The 25,001-nt window shown below is 37.4% G+C and overlaps 2 protein-coding genes across 5 annotated transcripts in view; one reads left to right on the forward strand and one right to left on the reverse strand.

Annotated features, from left to right (window-relative positions):
- Positions 1–17,765, forward strand: part of FANCL (FA complementation group L) — a 69,546-nt gene extending 51,781 nt beyond the window's left edge. Inside the window, exons 8-14 of one of the 2 annotated variants that reach the window (XM_063301224.1) lie at positions 8,717–8,867; positions 10,130–10,213; positions 12,956–13,001; positions 13,080–13,161; positions 16,305–16,421; positions 16,988–17,059; positions 17,256–17,765. In XM_063301224.1, coding sequence (XP_063157294.1) covers positions 8,717–8,867; positions 10,130–10,213; positions 12,956–13,001; positions 13,080–13,161; positions 16,305–16,421; positions 16,988–17,059; positions 17,256–17,291 — 588 coding nt within the window. In that variant the 3' untranslated portion in view covers positions 17,292–17,765. The remainder of the gene's footprint in view (positions 1–8,716; positions 8,868–10,129; positions 10,214–12,955; positions 13,002–13,079; positions 13,162–16,304; positions 16,422–16,987; positions 17,060–17,255) is intronic. The other variant, XM_063301233.1, reaches the window with a different exon arrangement.
- Positions 17,338–25,001, reverse strand: part of VRK2 (VRK serine/threonine kinase 2) — a 70,287-nt gene continuing 62,623 nt past the window's right edge. For 2 of the 3 annotated variants that reach the window (XM_063301204.1, XM_063301196.1), the window contains 2 exons: positions 20,278–20,442; positions 17,338–17,577 (listed from right to left, as the gene is read on the reverse strand). In XM_063301204.1, coding sequence (XP_063157274.1) covers positions 17,338–17,577; positions 20,278–20,442 — 405 coding nt within the window. The remainder of the gene's footprint in view (positions 17,578–20,277; positions 20,443–25,001) is intronic. The other variant, XM_063301212.1, reaches the window with a different exon arrangement.

Raw genomic sequence — 25,001 nt, forward strand, 5'->3', positions numbered from 1 at the left:
AGAAGCCCCAATCTCACTCTTAGAAGAAACATTTCCATCCCTGTTAAATTCTTCAATTTCATCCACAACATCCCCAACCAGATGGCACATTTTAGACCACATATTTTCCACAATGCTCAGTTGTTCTTGCACTACTGTTGACTAAAACTGCTGACTGAGATACAAGCGGACTCAGAATGGTGCTTTCAGATCCCAAGACACACAGGTAATTCAGCAAGATAGCATGATTAGTGGTATTACAAACAATGGAGTCTAAAAGTACCAGGAGGAGAAGACTCCCACATACCAGGTCACAATGAAAGTCATCTGCTAGAGTGACTGATGCAGTTTAAATCCTGTGCTTGGACCTTATCAGGAGGAATGTAGATAATCTGCATCATCTAGGATCCCTGTAGCTGATTCTCCACCACCTCTAAAACCTACCCAGAAACTACTTCATTCTAAGAAAGATCGTGTTCACTTCCTGTGTTTCCACATGATCATACTATTCCCAGATAACATTGCAAAATGTTACCCCAGTCATCATGCTAGATTCCATTCAGATGACATCTTCAAACTAGCATGAGCAATTTTAGCATGAAGATAACTTACAGATATTTCTCAATGGCCAGTCAGAACATTGTCCTGCCTGTTCCTTCCCAAAAAACAGCAGGTTACCTAAACAGGGCCTTGGAACAAGAAGCTGTGTAGGCAGTAAGAGCAGAGAAATAAGCATGCTTTGCCACTTTTATGGCTCCAGGGTAGGGCCCAGTGTGTCTGCTTGGTTGTATTTGCTCTTTGTTTTCTGCTATCACATTTACCTGTTTCAAATCACAAAACTTCTCAGTAAGCGATGGTATGCCCTGGAATTGGCACTTGGAGAGATTCTGCTCAGGAGCAAATACATCCAATGTCCTGACTGGCTCTGTATGCAAACGTATGGCAGAACGGTCTGCCAGATCATTGGGAAAATCCCCAAAGGGCCTCAAAAATTCATCAGATGCATCATGTACCTGGGGCTAACCATACCGGTTGGCCCTCCACCTTTGCAGAGCTCGAGGATGGCAATAATATGCAACTTAACCAGAAAATGATTTGGCCACAGCAAAAGACTGATGACAGTGACCTCCATTATCAGATCACACATCAGTTACTCTGAGGTTTTTTCCCCCCTTTCTTGTACTTTTAGCTTTTGCTTTGATTTCTTTTTCTTTTCTTTTTCTTTTTCTTATATTAGTTTGTATTAGTTTTTATCTTTTCAAAAAGCTTTAATAAAAATTAAAGATAAAATATAATTTTATTAAAGGTTGTTTAAAAGGAAGATTAAAAACTAATGCAAGCTAATATAAAGTAAGAAAAATAAAATTAAAAGAGAAAGGTAAAAGTGCAAGAAAGGGAAAAAAAACTCAGAGTAACTGATGTGTGATCTGATAATGGAGGTCATATATATACAGTATATATATATACACACACACACAGTATGCGTATATGTGTGTATATATTGTGCACACACACACACTCTGAGGTGAACACTATGCTTAAGATGACCACCCACATGAACTGGAGATAAGTTTGGATAAGCCTGTTGCCATGGTGACAATCTTGAGCATCTCTAGATTTCACTCCCAGGGCATGGAAGTTAAAATCCCCCTGCACTATAAACCTGGGAAATTCCACCACCAACCCAGCAATGAGATCAGGTCTCAGAAAGGGCAAAAAAGGCAGCAGCCTTAACTGGTACATATAATCCAGTATCATATAAAGACACTTACAACCTTGCACTACCAGAGCAGCACATTTAGGCATTGAAAATATATCACAGTCATGGCACCAGCTTCCTGAGCATTGACATCTTGGCTGCTGGAGGACCTGAAACCAAGACAGGCAAATCTCTCATAAGGTTACATCCTTGTTCTTGACCAGCCAAGTCTCAGTAGTACACTTCAGGACCATCTGTTCATCGACTACCTCATCATGGATGAATAAGGTCTTACTCTGGATGAGCCAGGTGTTTAGCAACAGCAGCCTGAGGCCAAGGTAACCCATGATCCAGACCCCCCTGCAGTACCTGAACCAGAAGTGGATATATGTCAGATTGCTTGTTAATGGCTTCAGCTTGGATGGAATTATTGGATGAGGGAGTTGAGAGGACACTTAGGAATTTTACAGATGACACAAAGCTGGGTGTGTGTGTAAAATACTTTAGAGGAAAGAAGGAAGATTCCAAAACATCTAAATAGGCTTGAGGAGTGACTGAAATGAACAGGATGGGATTTAACAGGGAAAGTTCTGCATCTGAATAGGAAACATTGAAAGGCACAAATATAGGATGAGGGAAATCTTGTCTTAGCAGTAGTACATTGTGAAAATACGCTTGTTTTTGTTGACCAGTAGTTAAATATGAGTAAGCAGTATAATGTAGCTGCTAAAAAGGCAAATGCTATCTTGGGGTGCATTATCAAGAGCATATTGTCCAGATCATGTGCAGTAATTGTTCCGTTCAACTTTTGTTGATCAGATAGGTATTTCACAGAAAGCCAGACTTCCATTTAGATATAAATGGTTCCACATTGTTGACTAAAGAACCAGAATGATTGGCAGTGAATGTTAGATAGATTGTAGTATGCAATGAGAAGAAGGAATCTGAAAACTAATATAACAAATACCAAGGTAGTCATGTTTGATAAGGAAAATTGAGTGCACAATTGCTAGTTATATGTAAACAGCAAAAAACACTTAGAGCAAGTAGATGCATTTGTGTACCTTAGTAGAAAGTTTGCAAAAGATGGGAAAATTGAGAATGTTTAAGTTAGACAAATGCTAGTAAAAAGATAGTGGATAAAATGTGGTCTGTTGCAAGTAATGAATATCAAATAAGTGAAAATGAGTGAGTGTAGTGAATCGTGTTTATTTTTGGCTTGTTGTTTCTTACTCCTTTTTTGCACTTTGCCCAGCACTGCTTATACCCAAAGGGAATAGTATAATGGGTATGTATTGTCTAATGTTCTTGTTCAGGTTGGCTTTTTCCAAAAATTAGAAGATTCATATATGTTCAGTGAGCTATTTGGCAGATTCTCATTTGTTCTTGGTATTATGTGTATTCAGCACGTGTGTTCTAATGCTTGATGGGTATTTAATTCCAACAACTGTAGGTCATCTTAATGAAAATGTTGACAAGACCCTTAACTCGAAGAGGACAAATGTCAGAATTAGAATACCAGCACAGATTTGTTTAAAGAGAATCTAAATAGATTTCAGATACAATAATTGATTTTTTTTCCCCCTAACATCTGTTTCCCAATTTGTGTTCTTCTCGTACTTTTGGACTCAAAGCCTGATGGTGGTTCTCCCCCCTCTTGCTTTTTATATAATAATAGACATGGCTTTATGGCATCTGTATTAAAAATGGGTAATTTTCCTTATGGTCCCTGTCTTCCTGCTGGGTTGATAATGTTTTGATGTATTTTTCTTGTGCTCTGATGAGAGGTCTGCTGCTGCTGCTCTGACATATTCATTTGGATGAATAATTATAACGTGCACAGTGTCAAGCTGAAGATGGTAGGGTTTTGTGCATCATGACAAGCCTAGTAGCCAGTGCAGGTGTCTCACAGCAGGATCAGCAGCAGCCAGTGGATTCTGGCGCAGAGGAGACATTTTAAAATAGTCAGAAATCGGTACTAAGGGCAAGGCTGCTGCCATTGTTCTAGCTGCCATACAGACAGAGAGCTTTCCAGTGACAAGTCCTAGTACAACTACTTACTTCACTTTCATGTTTTCTTTTGTCTCATGAGCAAAATTTATTCGCTCATCTATATCTATTTCGTTTTTTAAAATGTCCAACGACTGCAGGTATTTCTTCACGGGTTAAGTCATTGCCTTTTCCTCTGAATTTTTAGTTAAACTATTTCTATTAAAATACGTCATATTGGATTTTCCAATGCATGGAGCATTTCTAGCTTTGGTGACTATGTCTGCAGTGAAATTGTGGAATATTAAATCAATAATATGTACAAAGCTTTGGATGGTTGACAACAGGAGATGTTTAATTAAAATCTGGCACTAATTTTTCTGGTCAATGTGTGGATCAGGAGGGATGCTGGAGAAAGGGGTTCAGCTCAAGTAAATGGCAAACAGAAGTCATTTTCCAAGCAAATCTGAAAAAAGCATAAATTAGTAAGCGAACTAGAAGGTCATCTTATCCATATTTTTGCTGTGTCAGGACCTGTTCACTACAGTATATTTTTCTTTTGTTTTTAACTTAATACTGCAATCAATGTAGCAAGTCTTTTGCTCCATTATTTAGATGAAAATTTTATTAATTTCCACATAAGCTTCTATCTTTTACCTTTACCTTTACCTGGACTTTTACCTTAAATTATGTGGCTTGATACCCAAAAGTAGTATTGCAGATCATGGAAGCATCTACAGATCAATGGATTGTGAAGCACAAATGCTTTTTAAGATGTTCTAATGAATATGTAGGGAATAGCGACTGTATCCCTTAACATTGTGTTTTAAAGTAAGCTAAATTGGAAAAGCCGGTGGTTGTTATTTTAAAAAAAGTAAATGTTTCAATATTATACTCTGTTTAATAGTTATTCGCCTAGTCAAGTGCCAGTCAGTTTGGAAGCAAGATGTGGTCGAGTAGCTTCTACATACTTGGGGGAGTTTCTTGGTATAAGTTCTAACTAAAAGAGTGTTTTAAAAAAATCCCAAAATTGTCATAAAGGAAATTGTGAGCTTATAACATGCTGATGGAAACTGAGCCAATAAACCTTTGGCCATGCTGGGAACTGCATTTGCAGCATCTCTAAAGGACACCAGATTGAAAGGTGGTGGTGGACAAGAGCTGAACAAATAAAAATCATGCAGGAGTGTGAATTTGTTAGTTCAGTCCAAACTAGTCTTGTCTCATACAGGAATTGCTATAGAATCCTAATTATTTTGATTGCCCTTTGGGTGCATTTTACAGCTCTGTGATAACTTTTGAAATGTGGTAAGCATACCATAAGGAAATTTTAAATATCCAAGCAAAGGGACCATCTCCCCCTGGTTATTTCTACCCATTCCATCCAGTCCAGCAGGAGGGGCATGGTTGGGGTCCCGTCTGCTAAGGAATGTCAGCTGGCAGGGCCCAGGCCCATATCTGCGGTGGCATCTGCCCTCTGTCATTCCTCTGGAGATTAGATTGGCACTGTCAGCCTTCCAGAAGGCCTTGGAGACTTGACTCTGTGCTCAGCCCTGAGTGTATGACTGAGCTTGTTTCTTGATTGTGTTGAATGATTGGGTGATGTCTTTGTAATTTTTCCTGGCTGCTGTGTGTTTATGTTTTTGTATATGTTCATGATTTTTAATATTGTTAGCTGCCCAGAGTCATGTAGTTGAGATGGGCGACCATATAAATTGAATGAATGAATGAATAAATGAATAAATAATAAGTGCCACTGAAAGTATATTGAGGGTGCCATCTGAAGACTGGAGGGAGGACAGGGAAACAAACAGCAAATTGATGTTTTTAAATTCCTAAAAAAGTACAGCGTTCTGGAGATAGCAGTTCAAGTAAGCAACTGTATATATGATGTTAAAACCTCACCTATTCATGCTATATGGCAGAGTTGGGCATCCATGCTGGCAAACTATGTGTGAATTCTTTCCAGGTTCAGAGTGCTAGAATTTGATGGCATGATTTTCTCGTTTGTTAATAGAAAGAGGAAGCAATAGTGATGTATTAAGCCTGCAATAGGATAAATCAGAGGTGTGCAACATGTCCCCTGAGCCACATATGCCACCTTCAGCATCTTGGGATCCTGTCACTGAAATTTGATGGCAAAATGTCCAAAATTTCACTAGTGCATCCCCCCCCCCTTGCTAATGGTAGGGGTGTGTGCATGCTTTGAAAATGATTGGGAAGAAGAGTTTTGGACCATGCAGATACAGTACCTCTTTACTATTCATTAAAGTAACCTGACATTTTTCATGCTTCCAGGAGAACCTCTGAGAAGGTGCTGCTGCTTTAAGAGTGTTTGATTCATAAAGGAGGATCATCTTTTTTTCAGGCTCATACAGAAACCTGCAAAAAGTCACACTGCTTTAGGAATAGCAGACAGATGTTGTGTTCACCTGAGGTTTGAATCACTTCTTCCAGATCATTTCCAAAACATTTATATGCCTAATAAATGGAGTGGAAAGTCCTGATAGAAGATTTTACATATATAGAACTTAAATACAAATATATTTCATATTCATATATCTTACCTTTAGTATTAATATATTAGAAGCATTTGCACTTTTATTATGGCTCTGAAACCATGTTTTATTTCCTTGAAGAGTTGTGTTGGCTTTCTTACTCTTCCTTCCTAACAGGCCTTGATAGATAGCTGTGCCCCTAGAAACAAGATAAGGTGTACATTCCAAAGATAGCTTCTCCAGAGGAAAGGCATTGTTTAATCATGGTCAAGGGGCCCTAGCAAGGAGGGAAGGACGTCCCTTGTATGGAATGATGTTAAGATAGAGTGAAGGAAGAAAATTCCTAATATGGAATGATGCTAAGGGGGAGTATGGGTAACTGAGTAAGGGGTGGTATTCTAAAGGAGGAGTTGAATGGAATGTATATCATGTGCTGTAAGGAGGGGGTCCTGTGTGATCGCCCACCCAACAGCTTGCTGTCACTGCTTTTGCTCTTGGGTGAAGAATAAAGAACTTAATTTCATGCAACTGCCTGTTTCTTTGATCCTGGCTCAGAAGTGAATCTGGTAAGGAAATAAAAAAATTCTAACAGTCCTGAAGTAGAAAAATAACAGAAAAGTTCTCTGTCCTACTCTAGCAATTTCCTCCATTTCTGTAAAGATCCATGAAATGTCTATACCTGTTCTAGAATTAACCTGCAAATTTTGTAGTTTCCTCTTGCTCATGTCTTATTTTAAAATAAAATGTCTTCAATAGGGCTTCACTTGCACCACTGTTTCAGAGAAACGCATATAGCTATTTTCACATTAGTTTGGGTGGGGAGGGTCATTGTATATCAAAGCTTATTCACTGCCTTGAGAAAGATAAGGGGCAGCTATAAATGTGCTAAGTAAATAATGCTTTCTGTCCTAAAAATCATGAGGCAGCAGATTGGCTATCTATTTCATTACTGAATCTTGCCATGTAAATTGTTTAAAGGGAATAAATATGTACAGAAATGTTCTGATTGAAATGTAAAATTAGGAATAAATTCTTTATAATTTGCATGACAAAGTACTGTAGATGTTTTTAAGATAGAGATTCAGATATGCATATGGAAAGTCAACTGCAACATCAATGAAACATGCAAATAAGATCAGATGAGCAGATCACTTTAAGATTTTGCTACCTTTCAAGAAACATCACTGAAAAATTGCAATTAGTATTAAAATTAATTGGATTTCAAAATTCTAATCCCTTGATGTCTCTTTATTTTTACTAAAAAATTCCTTTGAATTCCCCAAAGAAAAAGATAAAAATGACTATTAAACAGATTTGTCTGTATATGATGTAGGAAAATGTAAAAAAATCAAAATGGAAAGCAACTGTTGCAAGTACCAGAAAATTATGCTATTAATTTAAGTGTCATCAGAGCACAAAAGATCACATTCCAAGACTGTGTGAAAATTATTAAAATACTGGAAATAATAGTACTTAAGATGAAGATATTATGCTCTAAGATCTGGTTAAGTGATTGACACTATTATATCACTTCAGGTATTATAAAAGTAACAAAATGCTTTTAAAGATAATAAGCGTTACATTTTGAGATTGGCAGTATTCACACTTTTCTGCTTAAGTGCTTTCTCACTTTAATATAATTTAATAACAGCAGGGAGAATAAATCCAACATGTTCTTTCTCAAGCTCTGTCCTTCCTTTTAAAAATATTTTTCAAGTGTATAAAATAAAAAAAAACTCACCTGAGCAATTTTTAAACCTTCCAAAACTTCATGAAGAAAATCGATGAAAAGATCCATGTTTGTATATTCCTCATAAAAAGTATCATTTCTGCTCTGCTTATTAAACACACTCCCCTGCTAAAATACGAGGCTTCTTTCTGCCATACCTGTGGAAAAAAGTTTGGTATTCTCTGGCTTGGAGATATACATGCTCTACCAGCTCTCTGTTAATCGTGTGGAAGGATTTCAGGATCTCTGTTTATTTTAGAAGTGCGTTAGATTTAATAAGTAACTGCGGAGCTCTTCCTCCTCCTAAAATTAGAAAAATTGGCCCAAATTATTGTCAGAAGATAGTTTTAAACAGAGACATAATATGTTTGTGGTCCATTTTTTAGTTGCTTTAGCATTCCAAATTACTTGGAATTTTGTACGTGAATGAGTTTCAGGAGCTTTGCAAAACAAAACTGCAGTTTTTTTTCCTTATTCGCAGGTACGCTTCATTAAATTCAAAAGAACTCATTTGTTACATGATTGTTAACTATAGAGTTTTAAGTTTGAATTTAAAAAGGTATTATAAATATTTTAAAATATGCTTAAAAGGTGAATCTTTTTAAAAAGGGAAAGAGAAATTGTAATATACTGCTAAAATGAGTATTTGCATAGCTCATTAAAAACATGCTCTTAAAAGTATTGAGTCTTTTTTCTGTCATGTGTTTTACAATTACATGTGTGCTAGATTTTTAAAAGTTGAAACAGTTATTAAAAAGCTCTTCTTTATTGGTTTTGTAAAAGGCCATCTATATCATTTGTTACAATTTCCTTCCACACTAGAGTTCGTTACTGAGCATTCACAGTCAGTTCTTGGCAGCATTAGAATCACTGAAGGAGTTTTGGGATGTTCTAGGTGAAGTTGATGAGAAGACCTGGGTCCTTGAGCCAGAGAAACCCACAAGGAACTCCACAAGGCGAAGGATTGCAATTGGTAAGAATAAAAAAAGATAACTGTATAGTGGCTTTAGTGGTTAAGGGAGATATAAAAAAAAACATAAAAAAGCAAAACTTTTAAGAAATTGTGTTTCTATAAACGCTTTTTTGTCCTTTTAGACATAACATTTCAAAATTTAGATTATTATTTCACTGAGGCAGAAACTTCCCCTTCTCCCTGGTATTAAGTAAGGTATAGTTAGTAATATTAATAGTTACAACTACTACTACTGTTTACAGAGGTTCTCAAACTGGGTCATAACATCCAGATGGTTTATAAGCAACTTTTTTTTGGGGGGGGGGTGTCTCTTTTAAAAAACAAAACAAAACTGGGGTTATAGAAACAAAGTGGTCACCCTATCAAACCACCACATCTGCTTTCCTCGGGCAAGTATTATCCCCTCTAAACTATAAGCCTTTTCTTCAGCAAATCTTTCATTTTGGAAGACATGCAGATACCATACCAGCTATCAGTTTTTATGGCACAGAAGGAAAGGCCTCTTAATACACCTGCCATATATGATTTTTTTAAATACCTGAACATTATTAAATTATTTTTATACAAATGTGCATTTATAATGTATTGAAATATGTTTAGTTGATCTAATTGATAAACGAGTTCAAATAAATAATCAGTATAAATAAATAGAAACAAGGAAGTAGGAAGAAAGGTCAAGTGAACCTGGACTTGTTAGATACAGGTAGTCCTTGCTTCATGAGCACAATTGAGACCAGAATTTTGGTTGCTAAACGAAGTGGTCATTAAGTGAATCCAACCTGATTTTATGCCCTTTTTTTGCGGCGGTCATGAAGTGAATCACCATGGCCATTAAGCAGACCTCATGGTCGTTAAGTGAATCACACGGTTCCCCATTGATTTTGCTTGCCAGAAGCCATCCAGGAAGGTCAAAAATGGAGATCACGTGATCATGGGATGCTGCAATGGTCAAAAATGTGAACCAGTTGCCAAGCTCCCAAATTGTGACCATGGGGACACTGCAATGGTCATAAGTGTGAGCACCGGTTGTAAGTCGGTTTTCTAACCCTAACTCTAACCAAATAGTCATTAAGTGAGGACTACCTGTACTAAGACTAAAGACTAGTCACTTTCACAGAGAGATTTAGAAATGACAGGTTTGAGTTAAAGGGCAGAATTGTAATTCTTGCAGTTCTGGAATATGTGACATCTGTATGGGTAAGAATAAAGCCTTTTTAAAAAAATAGACTGGATAGCTATATATGTGTGTGTGTCTGTTTCAGGGAGCAACATTTCCCTTAATATAGAGGTAGATCCCAGACACCCCACCATGCTTCCTGAGTGTTATTTTCTTGGAGCTGACCATGGTAGGATGACTTCTCTTTCATAGCTTTTCTGTTGCAGTGTCTTATTTTATGCTACTATAGGTTATCTCTATAGAAAATTGAGTATACTTGTTTCAGGCAAGCAATACTAGAATCACATCATTGAACTTAATTTTTAAAAAATTCTACGTGTATATTGTTCAGAAAATCATTAAGATGCAATATGCTACAAAGCAATTTTACACCATTTCAGATCCATTTAGCTGCAAAATAACAGACATGTCATATGCAGAACATGTTTCTTAAAATGTTATATGTCACTTCTCATGCCATAGTAGCAAAACTGCAGGACAACACTGAAAATACAATTATGGCTGGAGGGATGTGGATAGCTCCCTGTCACTATGCCTAATTCCTATGCCCAGGTCTGAAATGAATGTTTGAGTTTTCTGTTTTCTGGGGAAGTAACTCATTTTGTTGAATGATTGATTTTGTAATTTCTGTTTTGTGATCAGCTATGTCAAGGTCAGGCTACAGCAGGACTTCGCTGAGAAAAGACGTATCTTCTTGCTTGTATAGACCTATGTCTTTAGAGACACACCAAGTCTGTATCAAAACCAAACAGGTGGAAAAGGCTCCATGGTCTCAATTCTTATTATTTATTTTCTCTCTCCCCCCACACCCCAAGTTTAAAGAAGACAGAAGGCTTATTTAAAGTGTGTGTTCCTGGTCAAAGACACAATCCTTCCAAGTATTCTGAACTACTTTTTCCTCCTAAATATATTACTAGGGCCTGCATCAAAGTTGGGCAGAATATAGGTCACTCAGGATCTGCTGCTTGTTCAGATCATTAAGTGATTTATATCACCCAGGAAGGCACTTACATATTTTTCAGCAAGAAGTGATTCTTGGCATCACTTAATGCAGATTAATTATGTCATAAATGTTGAGAGGTCTGTGAATGCATTCTTGATTTGTAAATTAGCACATCAGTGAACCACAAGAATCTAATTTTGTAAAGCACATACATGTACAGGAATAAAAGCAAGCTATGCAAAACAATGAAAGGGACGCGGTGGCGCTGCGGGTTAAACCGCTGAGCTGTCGATCGGAAGGTCGGCGGTTCGAAACCACGTGGCGGGGTGAGCTCCCGTTGTTAATCCCAGCTCCTGCTCACCTAGCAGTTCGAAAACATGCAAATGTGAGTAGATCAATAGGTACCACTTCGGCGGGAAGGTAACGGCGTTCCGTGTCATGCTGGCCACATGACCCGGAAGTGTCCTATGGACGCCGGCTCCAAGGCTTAGAAACGGAGATGAGCACCGCCCCCTAGAGTCAGACTTGACTGGACTTTACGTCAAGGGAAACCTTTACCTTTACCTTATGCAAAACAATTCTCCCCATCTTTATCCCAGAAACTGATTTTCTCAAGGGACGGTTCTCATAGTTCTAATGGGGCCATTTTTTCCTTTTTGCCCCTTGTTCCCATTGTAGGAGACTTAAGCTCTGTTTTAACGCAGGGATACTGTGTTTGTCTTTTCCTGTCTTTATCATTAGACAGATCAAAAGCAAGTTGATTATTCAGTTCTTGTCTGAAGGCAGCAGTAAGTTCATAGAATTGGGAAGATTAAATTATATAGATGCTTTATCAAGATCAGAAATGCTTGTTTAGTGGGTTTTGCAAAACTTCAGTGGGATGGTTTGATCAAATTATTGCACTAAAGCATACCCTTGAAGGTGACAGTTTCCAGTGCATGTGTAGAAGCCACTTGGCTTCAAGCAAAACAGCCATACTCACTTGGCTGAATGAAGCTCTGAGGCAGGTTGTACTGATTTTGCCTATGCTAATCAGCCAGAAATCTGATTCCAATCGTTGATGCAGTTTGGAAAATCAATCAGATTTGATTCAGATGATTGAAATGTGAAAATGAGAAGATTCAAATGGAGTTTCCGAATTAATTTGGAAAAAGCTACTTACGTACATGCACAAATATTCTGAAGCTACCTAGCTCCCTTTGTGACTGAGGTGCAATTCATAGTGATTTTATAAAGTTGGTAGCATTCCTTCAGAAATTTGATCCAATTTTCTTTAGTCAAATCTCCAAACTGAGTCATTCTAGAGCCCCATTATCAAGGCTATGTCACATGCGCATTTCTGTTTAGACAAATTTTCATTGTATGTTGATGAGTTCTGAATAGTTCTGAAACAGACATCTGATATCTAATGTGAACAGCTGTATACTCTTGAAAATCAAGACAATTTATGCAAACCAACCGTCACATTCACTTGTACAGAAAACTATCACTGAAGATATGATACATACATGACGCATATACATTAAAAGTATGTGGTGGTGCAATTAAAAAACCATCGTTGAAGATATGATATATACATGGTGAGCATGCCTTAAAAGTACAGAACATGGCGGTGCTATTCAAAAACCATCATTGGAGATAAGATATACACATGGTGCTTGTACATTAAAAGTACATGGTGCAATTCTTTGTGGTTTGAATTTGAGGATACGATGACACATGCACCACATTTCTTCCATTGCAAATGACATTATCTTGATTATCTAATTTATAACTTGTCTTATGAAGTTAGTTGCTTTGAGACTCAATATGAAAAAAAGTTTGGTATAAATAGAAAAATACATTTTTGATCATGAATCCATTCTCTGCAGAATTAGGCAGCCAATTATAGATGTACCCCTTATGGAGTAAGTATTCTAATAATGTTTTCTTGTGAAAAATGTAAACCTGTGCACATTTTGCTTTCAGTGGTGAATCCGTTAAAAATCAAGCTGAATAGCAACATACACATGTGGTAAGTATATCTGCTTGTAAATATGTTTGGTTCATAATTTTATTCAAGTATTTATAATAGTGTTTGTTCCTTTTTTAGGGATCCAGAAAATAGCTTATTAAAAAATTTAAAAGACATTTTAGAAATTGATTTCCCATCTCAAGAAGCTCTAGAAAAAACTGTAAGTTACCTCACACTTTCTATGCTCATCGTGCTTGAATACCATGTATTTGGAAATAACATTTAAGTATTTTTCAAAGAGAATGAAGGTGATTAAAAAATGTCTACTTAGACAGGGGGACTGTTCTCACTCTGAGTGATCCCCTATTCCTTTGATGAGATTTTGAATGGTATGTGTATAGGAAGGCCTTGTATTGTACACAGTTGTTTGGTGTCAGAAATAATTTTAAATGTAATAAATTTAATGCAAAAAAACCTGTTTCAGGTGAGAAAGTGCTCTAAGAGAAAGAAATTCACATTCTTCTGCCCACCTCCCTGTCTTGTTCTTTCCAATGTTGGAAAATTCTGAGAACAGGCTAAATAGAATATGACCTATTTATGTTGGGCAGCTGTGCAGGAAGGCCTGTGGACCCCAAAAATCCATAAGCATTCCCATTCACAACCTTGCCTCTAACACAGGATAAAATGCATCTTAGTTATTGAAGTTGGCCTAAATTTATTTGCTCACAATGAATGAGAACATTAAAAACAAAAACCAGATAGGATAGTGAATACTGCTTCTTCCCTGCCCATAGAATGTTGGGCCTGCGAACACTCTGACTAGGTATTCATTTGCTCTACAAATGAATTTTGGAATGTATCAGTATAATTTTCATGATGTTGTTTATTCATGGAGAATTAGCGATACCTTGAACATATCTGTGACACTTTGCAATAATGTAATGGTAGGTCACTGTAATTTGAGAGCTTTCTTATCACCTAATGCCCTTTCCTATAAAAAGAGGTATACATCAAGATCAGTTGAGAAAGGAATTGCTTGAGATTTATCAAAGCTCCATTTGAATCTGTTTATATGTTATGATTTCCCATCTCCAGACGACTAATAGAAAATCTGTAGCAGAATATCATAAAGGCAATATTTGTCCATGTATCCTGCCTTCGGTATCATTGTTTTTACCATCCTGTGAGTGAAAGAATGTAAAGCTATAAGCTGACTGAGAGATCTTAGTTAATTAAAGAGGAGTACAAAAAGTTAAATTTGTATGCAAATAAAACACTGGATGGGCAAAAAGAATATTTATTTTTAGATGGCCTCTGGTGATGTGCATATATATATATATATATATATCCATATCTCCATACACACACATACTCCTACCTACCTACCTACCATCTTAGAAAAAGCATTCTCTCATCTGAGATGGTGGCTATCATATATGAGTTTTATAAATACTGATTAAAACATTTAAACTTGCTTTAAAAGACCACAATTAATTAGAAACACTAATGTGTGTTTTAACCAATTAAGTTTAAGACTAATTCTTCATTGTGGCTCTGTGATTATCTCACATGGGATGTGAGAAGAGCCCATTCAGAACAATCTAGAACTTAATGGAATTTCTTGGTAGGAGCTCTGTCCCATGTGTGGCATGCACAATAAGGCATGCTTCCTTTAATCCCTTTAGTTTTATTTTCTACCACCACAGTAAATAGCATGTTCACTTTTAGAGATAATTGATTCTTCTAGAATTCTTCCTTTTCTTCACTTTGTACTATTTTCAAACAATTGTATACCTTTGTTTCAGGGATTGTAGGATATAGGTTACTGACCCCATTCACATACCTCCTGGCCTTAACTTATAGCCTTGAAGGCTCCATTCCACAGGTATCAGCATTATGGTAATAAACGTTCCCCCCTTGGATGGATACAACCTAGACTCTTGCAAGCATTGTCAGAGGTTTACAAAATAGGACTGTGCAGTGGTTCAGATTAGATTCTAAAAAGGTGGTTTGGAGCCCATATGGAAGGAAACATCATACTAGGCAGCAGATCCCTAAAGGAACCATGTCTATTTGTAAGACTGCATGGCCACTATGGTGGGCAACCCCTTGATTCTGGGAAAAGATGTAGCTGCTTTAAGAACTGCAAACAGTTCCTTTGTTCACACCCCGAAACTCTGAAGCATCCTTTTGGAATCAGCTAAGATATTGTACAGCCCTACAGAATGGGCTCAGCACAGTTGCTCCTCTCATCTACAACCCATTTTTTGGGAACAAGCTCTTAGCTTCTTCATTCAAATTTACTACATTTCAAAAAATTTCTCAGTGTCCCTAATTTGATTTATGCGCCTTCAAGTCTTTGTCAACTCTTACTGACCTTAAAAAGCACCTACTTTCCAGTGGCATCAAACAATATTCAAAGACACCAGTGACTGTTTTTGGCTTTTCGGGGCCTTTCTCTTTAGCATTTTCCAAGTAAGTAGTTTCAATCGTCAAACTTTGTTACAAGCTAGGTAAGAAACTGTGTCCCCTCATGATCTCTGATCATTCTACATGATCTACAGGTACATATGTGACCATTCTATGCATAATCTCTCAGAATTATGCAGGGTGACTCCCTTGGACCAAGCCTTCTACTTTTATCCAATATTATGGTATGGAACTCTGTTCTCAGAAGGATGAAGCCATTGGAAAAGCAGTCATTTCTTCAGTCACTTTATGAGTATCAGAACTTGCCTGTATGGATGAATCATAGCAGCCGTGATGAACAACTAGCTATGTATCTGAAACAGAAGTTCTTTAATCTGTTAGTCTCTGAATTCACATAATCGATTATCCTTCCCCACGTGGTACTGGGTGATCTGTGTCCCACTATCAGTTTTAGATAGGAAGAGATTCAGCACAGGCATGACTAGTTATGAATGCTATGCACAGGGCAGGACTCCTATCAAGAAATTCCATTAAGTCATAGAGGATGCAAAAGGCTATGTGCAGATGCATAATTCATGGATATGAATTCACAGATCACTACTTGAAAGCACAACTATACCAGTTTACCTCATAAGTAAACTCTCTACACTCTATTAACTGTACAGTATAATATAAAATTGATAAAATTAATGGTAAAGTGCAATACTTATGGTTTTATATTTTTAAAAAGAAAACATTAACATGTTTTAGAACTAGGCATAATTGATCTTTAGAAATCCTGTTGAGCCATCATGTAGTTTGGTTTCTCTTTGTATGTTGTGTAATGTCTGCCAATTGTGTTTTTAATAAACCCTGGTTGAACTTTGGCTTAGTGCAGTGCATGTACCAAGCCCAACCACCTCACCTAATACAGTTCTATTTCATATTTTTAAGGACTTCTCTATGGACTGTGGGATTTGCTACGCTTACCGTCTTGATGGAGCTACTCCAGACCAAGTCTGTGATGACTCTCATTGTGGCCAACCTTTCCATCAAGTTTGTTTATATGAGGTATAGTTATCAGAAGCATTCATTATTATGTTTCTAGGTTTATTAACTCCATACAGTAACTGTACTAATTTAAAACTAAGGGGAATCCAAGTGGTTAATAGAGAACTAAATGGGTTTTTACAAAAAAATCTACCAATACACTGATGTAGAATATTATTGCTCAGTGTTATGCATCATTGTTTGCTATTAATTTTATCTCTGTCCTGTGCTCAATCTTCTCCCTAAATAGTTTTGTTGTTTATTCGTTTAGTCGCTTCCGACTCTTCGTGACTTACTGCAAAATCTACTTTCAGATAAGTCTTAAGACTTTTTTTTAAACAAATGTAACCCTAAGCATAACAAAACTATCAGAATTGGTTCTCTTAAGCAATTCCACTTCCAGAAAAGGTAACTCTTCAGTACAGCCAGCAAACCTACTATACGTATATATGCCATTTGTTGAATCAGAGTGTACTCCTGATTTAAAGCCTTGAATAGCAGAGATGCTTATCCTGTTCACAGCATTTTCATAGCCATCATCTTAACTTCAAATGCAGCAAATAATAAAACCTTGTATTACTCTACAGTGGTTACGTGGGCTCCCTTCAAGTCGACAAAGTTTTAATGTCATATTTGGTGAATGCCCATATTGTAATAAGGTAAGCAAAGATGATTTAGCTATCTAAAAAAATGCTTCCAAATAAAGTAACACATGATTCTAATTCTTGGGAAACTTCACTATAGGTTTCTAGTGCATACTAGTGTACAAGCAGTAAAATCTGGAAGTTTTGGGGAGGATACATACTTGAAACATTTAAAATAACATGAGTCTGCTTTAAAACAAATTCATTCCAGCAAATCACACTGAAAATATCTACTAAGAAAATCTGAATACAACTGTCTGACTGCATTTCCTGAGCACTTGCTGGAGAAGATATCAAAGGAAATAGAGAGAAAGCAATACTAAGAGGAGGAGGACAACAATGGCCACAATATACTGAAACAGTTCTTCATGCAGTCCTATCTGAGAAGTGCTGCATATGGAAGAGCTGGTCAGAGTATGAATACATTCTGGTTGATAGACTGCTGAATATGTAACTCCGGTTTCTCTACAATTTTCTTCAGCATTCTGGAAATAACTGCAGGAATCTGTCCAGGGCAATGGTTTTATATTGTCCTGAAGAAGAAGGCAAAAAACATTACTGATGGCAATTTGACTAAGAGCAAATGTTCAGTACTCTGTTGCTCGAGAGGTTGTTTAAACACTTTCCCCTTTGTTCTTAACTCATATTACCAAAGCTAACTAATAACAGTAGCTGCTTCATTTTCTTTTTTTTTTAAACAATAAATTAGAATGATCAAAAAGATATATCTGAAGAATCTTTTGTTAAGAACGTTTTGCTGCAAACTATGGGTGCAGCCTTACAGTTGTTTTATCTATCTATCTATCATCTAGCTATCAAAATTCGTCACTGTTCATCTCCCCCAAAAGAGGGACTCTGGGCACTTTACAATAAAGCTAAAAAAGATTAAAATACAATAAAAACAAGATATATTACATAAAGTATAAATATAAGTATAAAGTATAAAATAGCATCCAAGTTGGCAGTTAAAAGTTCTGATTCATATTTATAAATACATGGGGACCATTTAAGGTGCTAGCCACCCCCAGGATTGACTACCCTCCTTCCTGCCCCAGGCAAGATGGCAGAGCCAGGTCTTTAACTTTTTCCAGAAGGCCAGGAGAGAGTGGGCTTGCCTTACCTCTGGGGGAAGTGTTCCAAAGGGCAGGGGCCACGGCAGAGAAGGCTTGCTTCCTGGACCCCGCCAACTGACATTCTCTCATGGATGGGGTCCATAACATGCCCTCTCTGCCTGACTGGGTGGGAAGGTCAATATAACGGGGATGAGACAGTCCCTCAGATAACCTGGGCCCATGCCATGTAGGGCTTTAAAGGTGATAACGAACACCTTGAGTTGGACCCAGAAGCAAACTGGCACCCAATTCAGCTCCCACAGCAGAAGTGTTACATGCGCTGTCCTTGGGGCACCCAAGACTGCCCGCATGGTCGCATTCTGAACCAGCTGTAGCTTCTGGATACTCTTCAAGGGTAGCCCTGTGTAGAGCACATTGCACTAGTCTATATGGGAGATGACTAGGGCATGAGTGGCTGACTGGAGGGCCTCTTGATCTAGGAGACTGGCATACAACATGAAGTTGAGCAAAGGCCCTCCTGGCCATGACTGCCACCTGCTCTTTGAGCAGGAGTCATGAGTCCAGGGGGACCCCCGGATTACATACTGGGTCCGTCTGTGGCAGTGCAACCCCATCCAGAACTAGAGATGGTAAGTTCCCAGATACAGAGGAGCCCCCAACCCACAGCCACTCCATCTTACCAGGGTTCAGCTGAAGCCTGTTGTTCCCCATCCAGACCCCTACAGCCCCCAGGCACTGAGAGAGGGCAGTTACAGCATCACTTAGCTCACCCAGGATGGAGATGTACAATTGAGTATCGTCAGCATATTGATGATATCTCATCCCGTGGTGATGGATGATCTCACCCAGTGGTTTCATGTAGATGTTGAAGAGGAGCGGAGAGAGTACCAAACCCTGTGGCACCCCACAAAGGAGGGGCCGGGGGTTGGACCTCTCATCTCCTATCACCACCAATTGGGACCGGCCCTGGAAGAAGGAGGTGAACCAACACAAAACTCTTCCACCCACCTCCAACTCCCTAAGCAACCCAAAAGGACACCATGGTCGATGGTATTCAAAGCTGCTGAGAGGTCAAGAAGAGCAAGGATGGATGCATGGCCCCCATGCATGGAGGTGGGAGACCAGATGAAAACTGTCCAGCACAGTGGGGTCCAGTGACAGTTTCTTGAGGGAGGGGGTGCACTAGTACCTCCTTAAAGGCAGCCGGAAACACTCCCTCTCAAGGATGAATTAACCATTGTCTGGACCCAACCACGTGTCACCTCCCAAGCTGCCTTCACCAGCCAGGTGGGGCATGGATCTAAGTGATAAGTGGTGGCATTTACAGTCCGGAGGACCCTGTCCACTTCCTTGGGCCCAACAGGATTGAACTCTTCCAAGATAACCAGGTAAGTACGTTCAGTACAGTTGTTCCAATTGGAAAGACCACTAACATTTGTCTTGTCCAAGCACTCTGCAAATAATCATGCACTAGAAAGCTAACATCTAAACTTTATTAATTATGGAGAACGTACAAGTCTAAGGACTGTTGCCCATGCCCAACCACATGCAAATCAAAATTTCTATTTATTTCTTGCAGATCATTCTTAGTTTATAAAATCACTGAAAATTACAATTTTCCAAAGGTGTGGTTTCTGAATCTAACTGAAGCATTGCATAAACACTCATCGTACTTAAATATCCTTATCCTTAAGTACCCATTTGTTTGTAGCATTATGAGTCACAGCATTTGTTAATATAAGATATGGACAATAGGAAATCAGGCTCAGTTAGCTTAATCTTGCAATGGGTATTAAATACATAATAAAGTTTCTAAATTTTAGAAGACTGAGTAAATCTGGAAGCCATTAAATTTAGGAAGCACCATAGTAATTGTAATAATGGAACGGAATATTTGTTTTTAATGGCACATTAGGTCCTGAAAATGATCTATGGCAACACTTATTTGGGGCATCAGGGCACATTACTTGTTTGATAGTAATTTCTAGTAAATTCTAGCAACATTTCCGTATTCATGGAAAGCATATATTTCAAGACAAGTTAACTTTGCTTGACTTCCATTTCTCATCTGTACTTTATGTTCTTCTAGAACAAAAAGTAAAATTAGGAAAACAAGGTTTCAACCAGTAGGTACAATTTAACACAACATAACAAACTCACCATTGAAGCTTGAGGAAGTTTATTCAATCTAACCAGCATTGGATTATCTTGTACTTGGCTACCTTTCATTTGCGCAGTGGCTTTTCTACAATAAAAAAACTCCTTGTTCTCTGATTTGCCTTCCTTTCCTTTAACTTGCTTCTGTGTTGGCATCAGCAAATGAGCCTATTAAAAGTACAAATTAAGTGATTCTGAGTGCAATCCATGAAGTGTGAATACTGCAGCCTTGATCTACTGAATTAGTTTTGTGTTAAAAGAAGTTGGGTGAGTCCTAACATGAAATAGATAGCACATAATACTAACATTAATGCACCCATGCAAGAGGTAGACAAATTTTATGAAATTAGCAGCTATTTAAAGTGACTGCAATTTGCTTTTCTAAGACAGCATTACTTTTTAAAAATTGTTTCAATACTCTTTTTACAGAAACCAAGATAACTGTTATTAACCTTTACTGGAGGTGAAACCAAGCTTGTCAATAACTAACATATTGAAGCTATATTTTCTTTTTTTTTAATTTCAGTGTCTCAAATGAGAAATATTAACTTTTTAAAATGTTCCCAAGCTCTTAAATAGAGTAACCTAGCTTTAGCTATAACATGTTGATAGGCAAAATCTCTGTCGGTTTCCTTATGCCTCTTCCCTTAAAATTCCATATTACATTAAAGCTGTTGGTTTACATGCATCAGGAGGCTGTTTAGTTTGAAATCTGAACAGTTGCAAAACACATTTGTGCTCTGAAGTCTAGGGAAAGAGCAGTAACAGCAAAAGGAATGGGAAAGATTAGCAGATTATACCAATGTTTAGATGTAGTAAGAGTTATAAAGTAGGATGGACTGGGGGTGGCAGTGCACTAAGACCATCAAATAAAATGCACTGCTTGAAGCACACACTTGAATGTGGATCTCCAACTCCAGTATTCTACTCATTCTACCAGGAGGCAGCAGAAGTTATGATCTGGTTGTGAATTATTGGATTATTTGCAGAGAGCGAGCAAGGATTTCTCATATCCAGTCCTTTAAATCTATTTTTACAATTTAAAAACTTTCTTCCAAATACCAGGGAAATATAAATGTTTTAATTGGGCAGTGATTCTATGTTCTTTTGGATGTCAGTCTTCTCAGAAAGGCACTCCAAAGCCAGAGATCTTAGAATCATCTAAGTAGGTATCGATCCCTATATTTATCAGCACCTTGATACAATAAACCCTCATTTTAATGGAACTGTTTAGTAGATATCCTGGATCTGAGTTTTGCCCAGATTGAATCAGTTGCGGTAATAATTGACTTCTATCAGTAAAGATGTTTTTCTTTCACACAAGACTAGAAAAGTCCTATTCATCATTTAGCAAACATTCAGCTTCAGGAGACACCCCTTCCTGTCTTAATTTGTTAAATCAAGGATTTACTGTATTATGATAATTAAACACCAGACATATTTAACAACTAAAAGCATAATGACTTTTTATAAGCTCTCGCCAATATGATTAAATCCCTATGCTTCTGTTGACTCCATTTGGAATGTGAAGCATCCCCTTCCACTCTTTTGTATGTTGTGGACAGAACAAAGAACAAATGGATTATATTCTATTTGCTACCATATGACATACCTAGCTACAAATTTTAAAGAATTAAACCTTGAAAATACACCTAGTAGAAAATTATTGTCATATATAAATTATTCAATTCTACAAACCTTGAAATGGAAGTTTATTTGTCCTACTTCCATCCCAAATCTGAACTGCAGATTATTTCTTTTTCTTTATTTGGACAGATAGCTCTGTAGCAATTATATTGGTAAAAACTAAGGATGGAATCCACCTATCAAATTTGGAATTAGTTCAAGCTTTTTATAAAATACAGACTTCTTGTTTTTAGAAATACACAATGTAGCAACAGAAGCTGTGACAATTGACATTTTTTGTTCATGGACTTTATATGCATCTGCAAACAGCAAACCGCTGTTCTCCCTGTTCTTACCATCACAGTTCAGCAGGATTTCCTTGATGCTAATACTGTAACCTGAGACAGGTTTTAAGCTAATTCTCAAAAAGTTAAGTTTTGCATTTTCAGACTAATCATAGCCTAACAGTGTATCGAGAGAAATTCTGTAACCCATTCCTATATTGAAATAATACAGGTATTACAGCTGGGATCACTGGTGCTGTTAATTTTCTTTTCCACATCCCCTTCCTCACCTTTTGTTTTACTGCCTTTTTTTGGACTTGTACCAGCATAGAACATGTGTTGCACTTCCTCTCACACACACCCATGATAATGACTATAATGTCCTATGGTTAAGTGCTTGAAAAACATGTTAGCCACCAAAATACAAACTGCCAGTTTCAAAACCTACTGTAATTTTTACTAAGGAAAAGAAAGTGCAGGCAACTAAATGCAAGAGGGGAGGCTCTAATCATGGAAGGTTTAAGTTTGTTTCTCAGAAACCCCTTCCCCTCACCACTGCAATCCTGCGTGGCAAAAGTGCAACTGAAATAAAGCTTTAAAAGCAGGTGCATTGTAACATATAAACAAGCTGTTCAAAGAAAAAAAAAATCCTTCAGGCATGCCTAAGATGTTTGCAGATCATAACCATGGGCTAGAATCCATTTATGCAGGCTGTGCTCTGGTACTGTAGGAAGGAAATGAAAACAGAAGAACGCTTAATGATGTTAAAATATTTTCTGATATTTAAAATAAATACTTCCCATTGCAGGAAAATTGGTCTAAATTTTCTCCCAAGTCTGAGACATGAGAAAGCAGATAAGGCTTGAGATTCTTTGAATGTACTGTTCTGCCAGTTTATCAGTTTTGGATTTCCCAAACTTGTAAAGCTTGGAGGAGAATGTGGAGGCAGGAGGCTGAATCTGAGACTGGAAGTCTGCTTTGCTTTATGAGGAACTATATAAATCCTAAGATTATGCTCTTATGCCCCAAGGGGAGTTTTCACAGCAGAATTATTAAGAATATTAAGGATACTGCTATAGCTTTAATAGAATCAGTGACTATAACGTAGATCTATGTTACAGTTGAGAGAAGTAAACTTTGTCAAAAAGCAGATTTCTTAATTAAAAATATACATATTTCAATTAACTTTAGAAAATTGTGCCAATCACAGATACAAAAAGAAGCTGCTCCAATTAATCTAGATTAAATGGCAACCACAGCAGCAAGGAAATGGCTTTTTGCTTTGTGGGAAAAGTGATGAAAAAATACCAAAGTCTATAAAACTCTGGGGAAAAAAAGTCTTGGCAATTACCAAGATCAAAATCCAGTGGCTTTTTATTAAACATGAACTTTTGTTCTGCTTTTCTGCACAACGTAAATAGTGTTGACAATTGGGTTTCCAAAGGCACTTGCTACAATAAAATGTAATTGTATCATGAGAGAAAGGTGACAATCGGGAGATCATGAAAAAATTACATATTCTCACTGGTAGTTAATTAGCCACGCAAAAGCCCCTCAAACAGAGATTCTCTTCTATTAGGAATGATTACTATGCAGACCTACCGATGTCAATACTAGAGTCATTCAAATACTTCTTTTGCTACTAATTGAAGGTTGTAAAGCTTTGGTGCCAAGGTTTGGCTTCCAAAGAGCTAATTTATGACTAGGCTGCTATTTTATGTCTTCAGTTGCAACAGCTACAAAACTCAGCAAATCAAAACCATCTGTGCACTAAGATTTGAATCACCATGTATCTTACAGCCGATCAGTCACTTAAGTTTGCATCCCACATTTTTTGACTAACGTATTATTGTGACAGTCCAAAGTTCACTAGGGATATTAAAACTGAATGACATCTTGACCTTGCCTTAATGAATACCCATCAACAAAGACTTCAGACTTATCCATATGGCAAGACAAACCATCTCATGTTTCTAATTGGGGTTGGGAAATGCTGTTAATCATATTAATCCAAGATTAAAACAAAAGTTTGTTACTACTGTTACTACTACTACTATTACTATAAGTTTCCAGATATACACTAACACAATAAAAATGAGCACTGTGGTATCACAGTTAAATTATATTGAGATACATATCATAATCCAAGTATAGAGCTTTCGAAAGGAAAGAATGAATATATGGCAAAAAAAAAGCCTTGAGGTTGGTACTAGTGATGGGGAGAATGAAATAGCTGGAGCAATAAAAAGCAACTGCTTTAAATATGGTCTGTGAAAAGTTGCTGGCATTCAAGTTGATTCACAAATATCACAGAACACAAGCTGAACTCCATTATGCAGAAAGAAGGTGAATTTACACATATCTGCTCTAAGGAAGACAACATCCCCCAACTTGAGTGTGACATTCAGTTTTTGAAATGTGGATCAAAGTTGCATAATAAATTAGATTATCTAATCTGGAAATTTAGCACTCCTAAACACCGAGCCATGCTTGTTCCACATGTTAAACCAGAGATACTTTAAAAAAATCATAATCTACTTTCTAGTTTACTTAAGATGCCATGGAGTCCATTTTTACTCTGAGTGACTGGATGGACAAATGCTCACCATCCTAATCTGTCACTAGCAATAATTGGAAGCTCTTCCAAGGTGAAATCTGTTAATTCAAGCCTGGTACTGAACAGCTTCATGGAAATACTGATGCAGTTCCTCTGAAAGCAGCACTAACATGGTTTGTCACTGTCTTCTTCTGGAATGTTTTTTGATTTCCCAGTCTAGCCTACAAGGATATTTCACGGAGGTCTTCAATCCATGTACT

Source organism: Candoia aspera, chromosome 1 (assembly GCF_035149785.1).
Source record: "Candoia aspera isolate rCanAsp1 chromosome 1, rCanAsp1.hap2, whole genome shotgun sequence".
In the NCBI taxonomy this organism is placed as follows: domain Eukaryota; kingdom Metazoa; phylum Chordata; class Lepidosauria; order Squamata; family Boidae; genus Candoia; species Candoia aspera.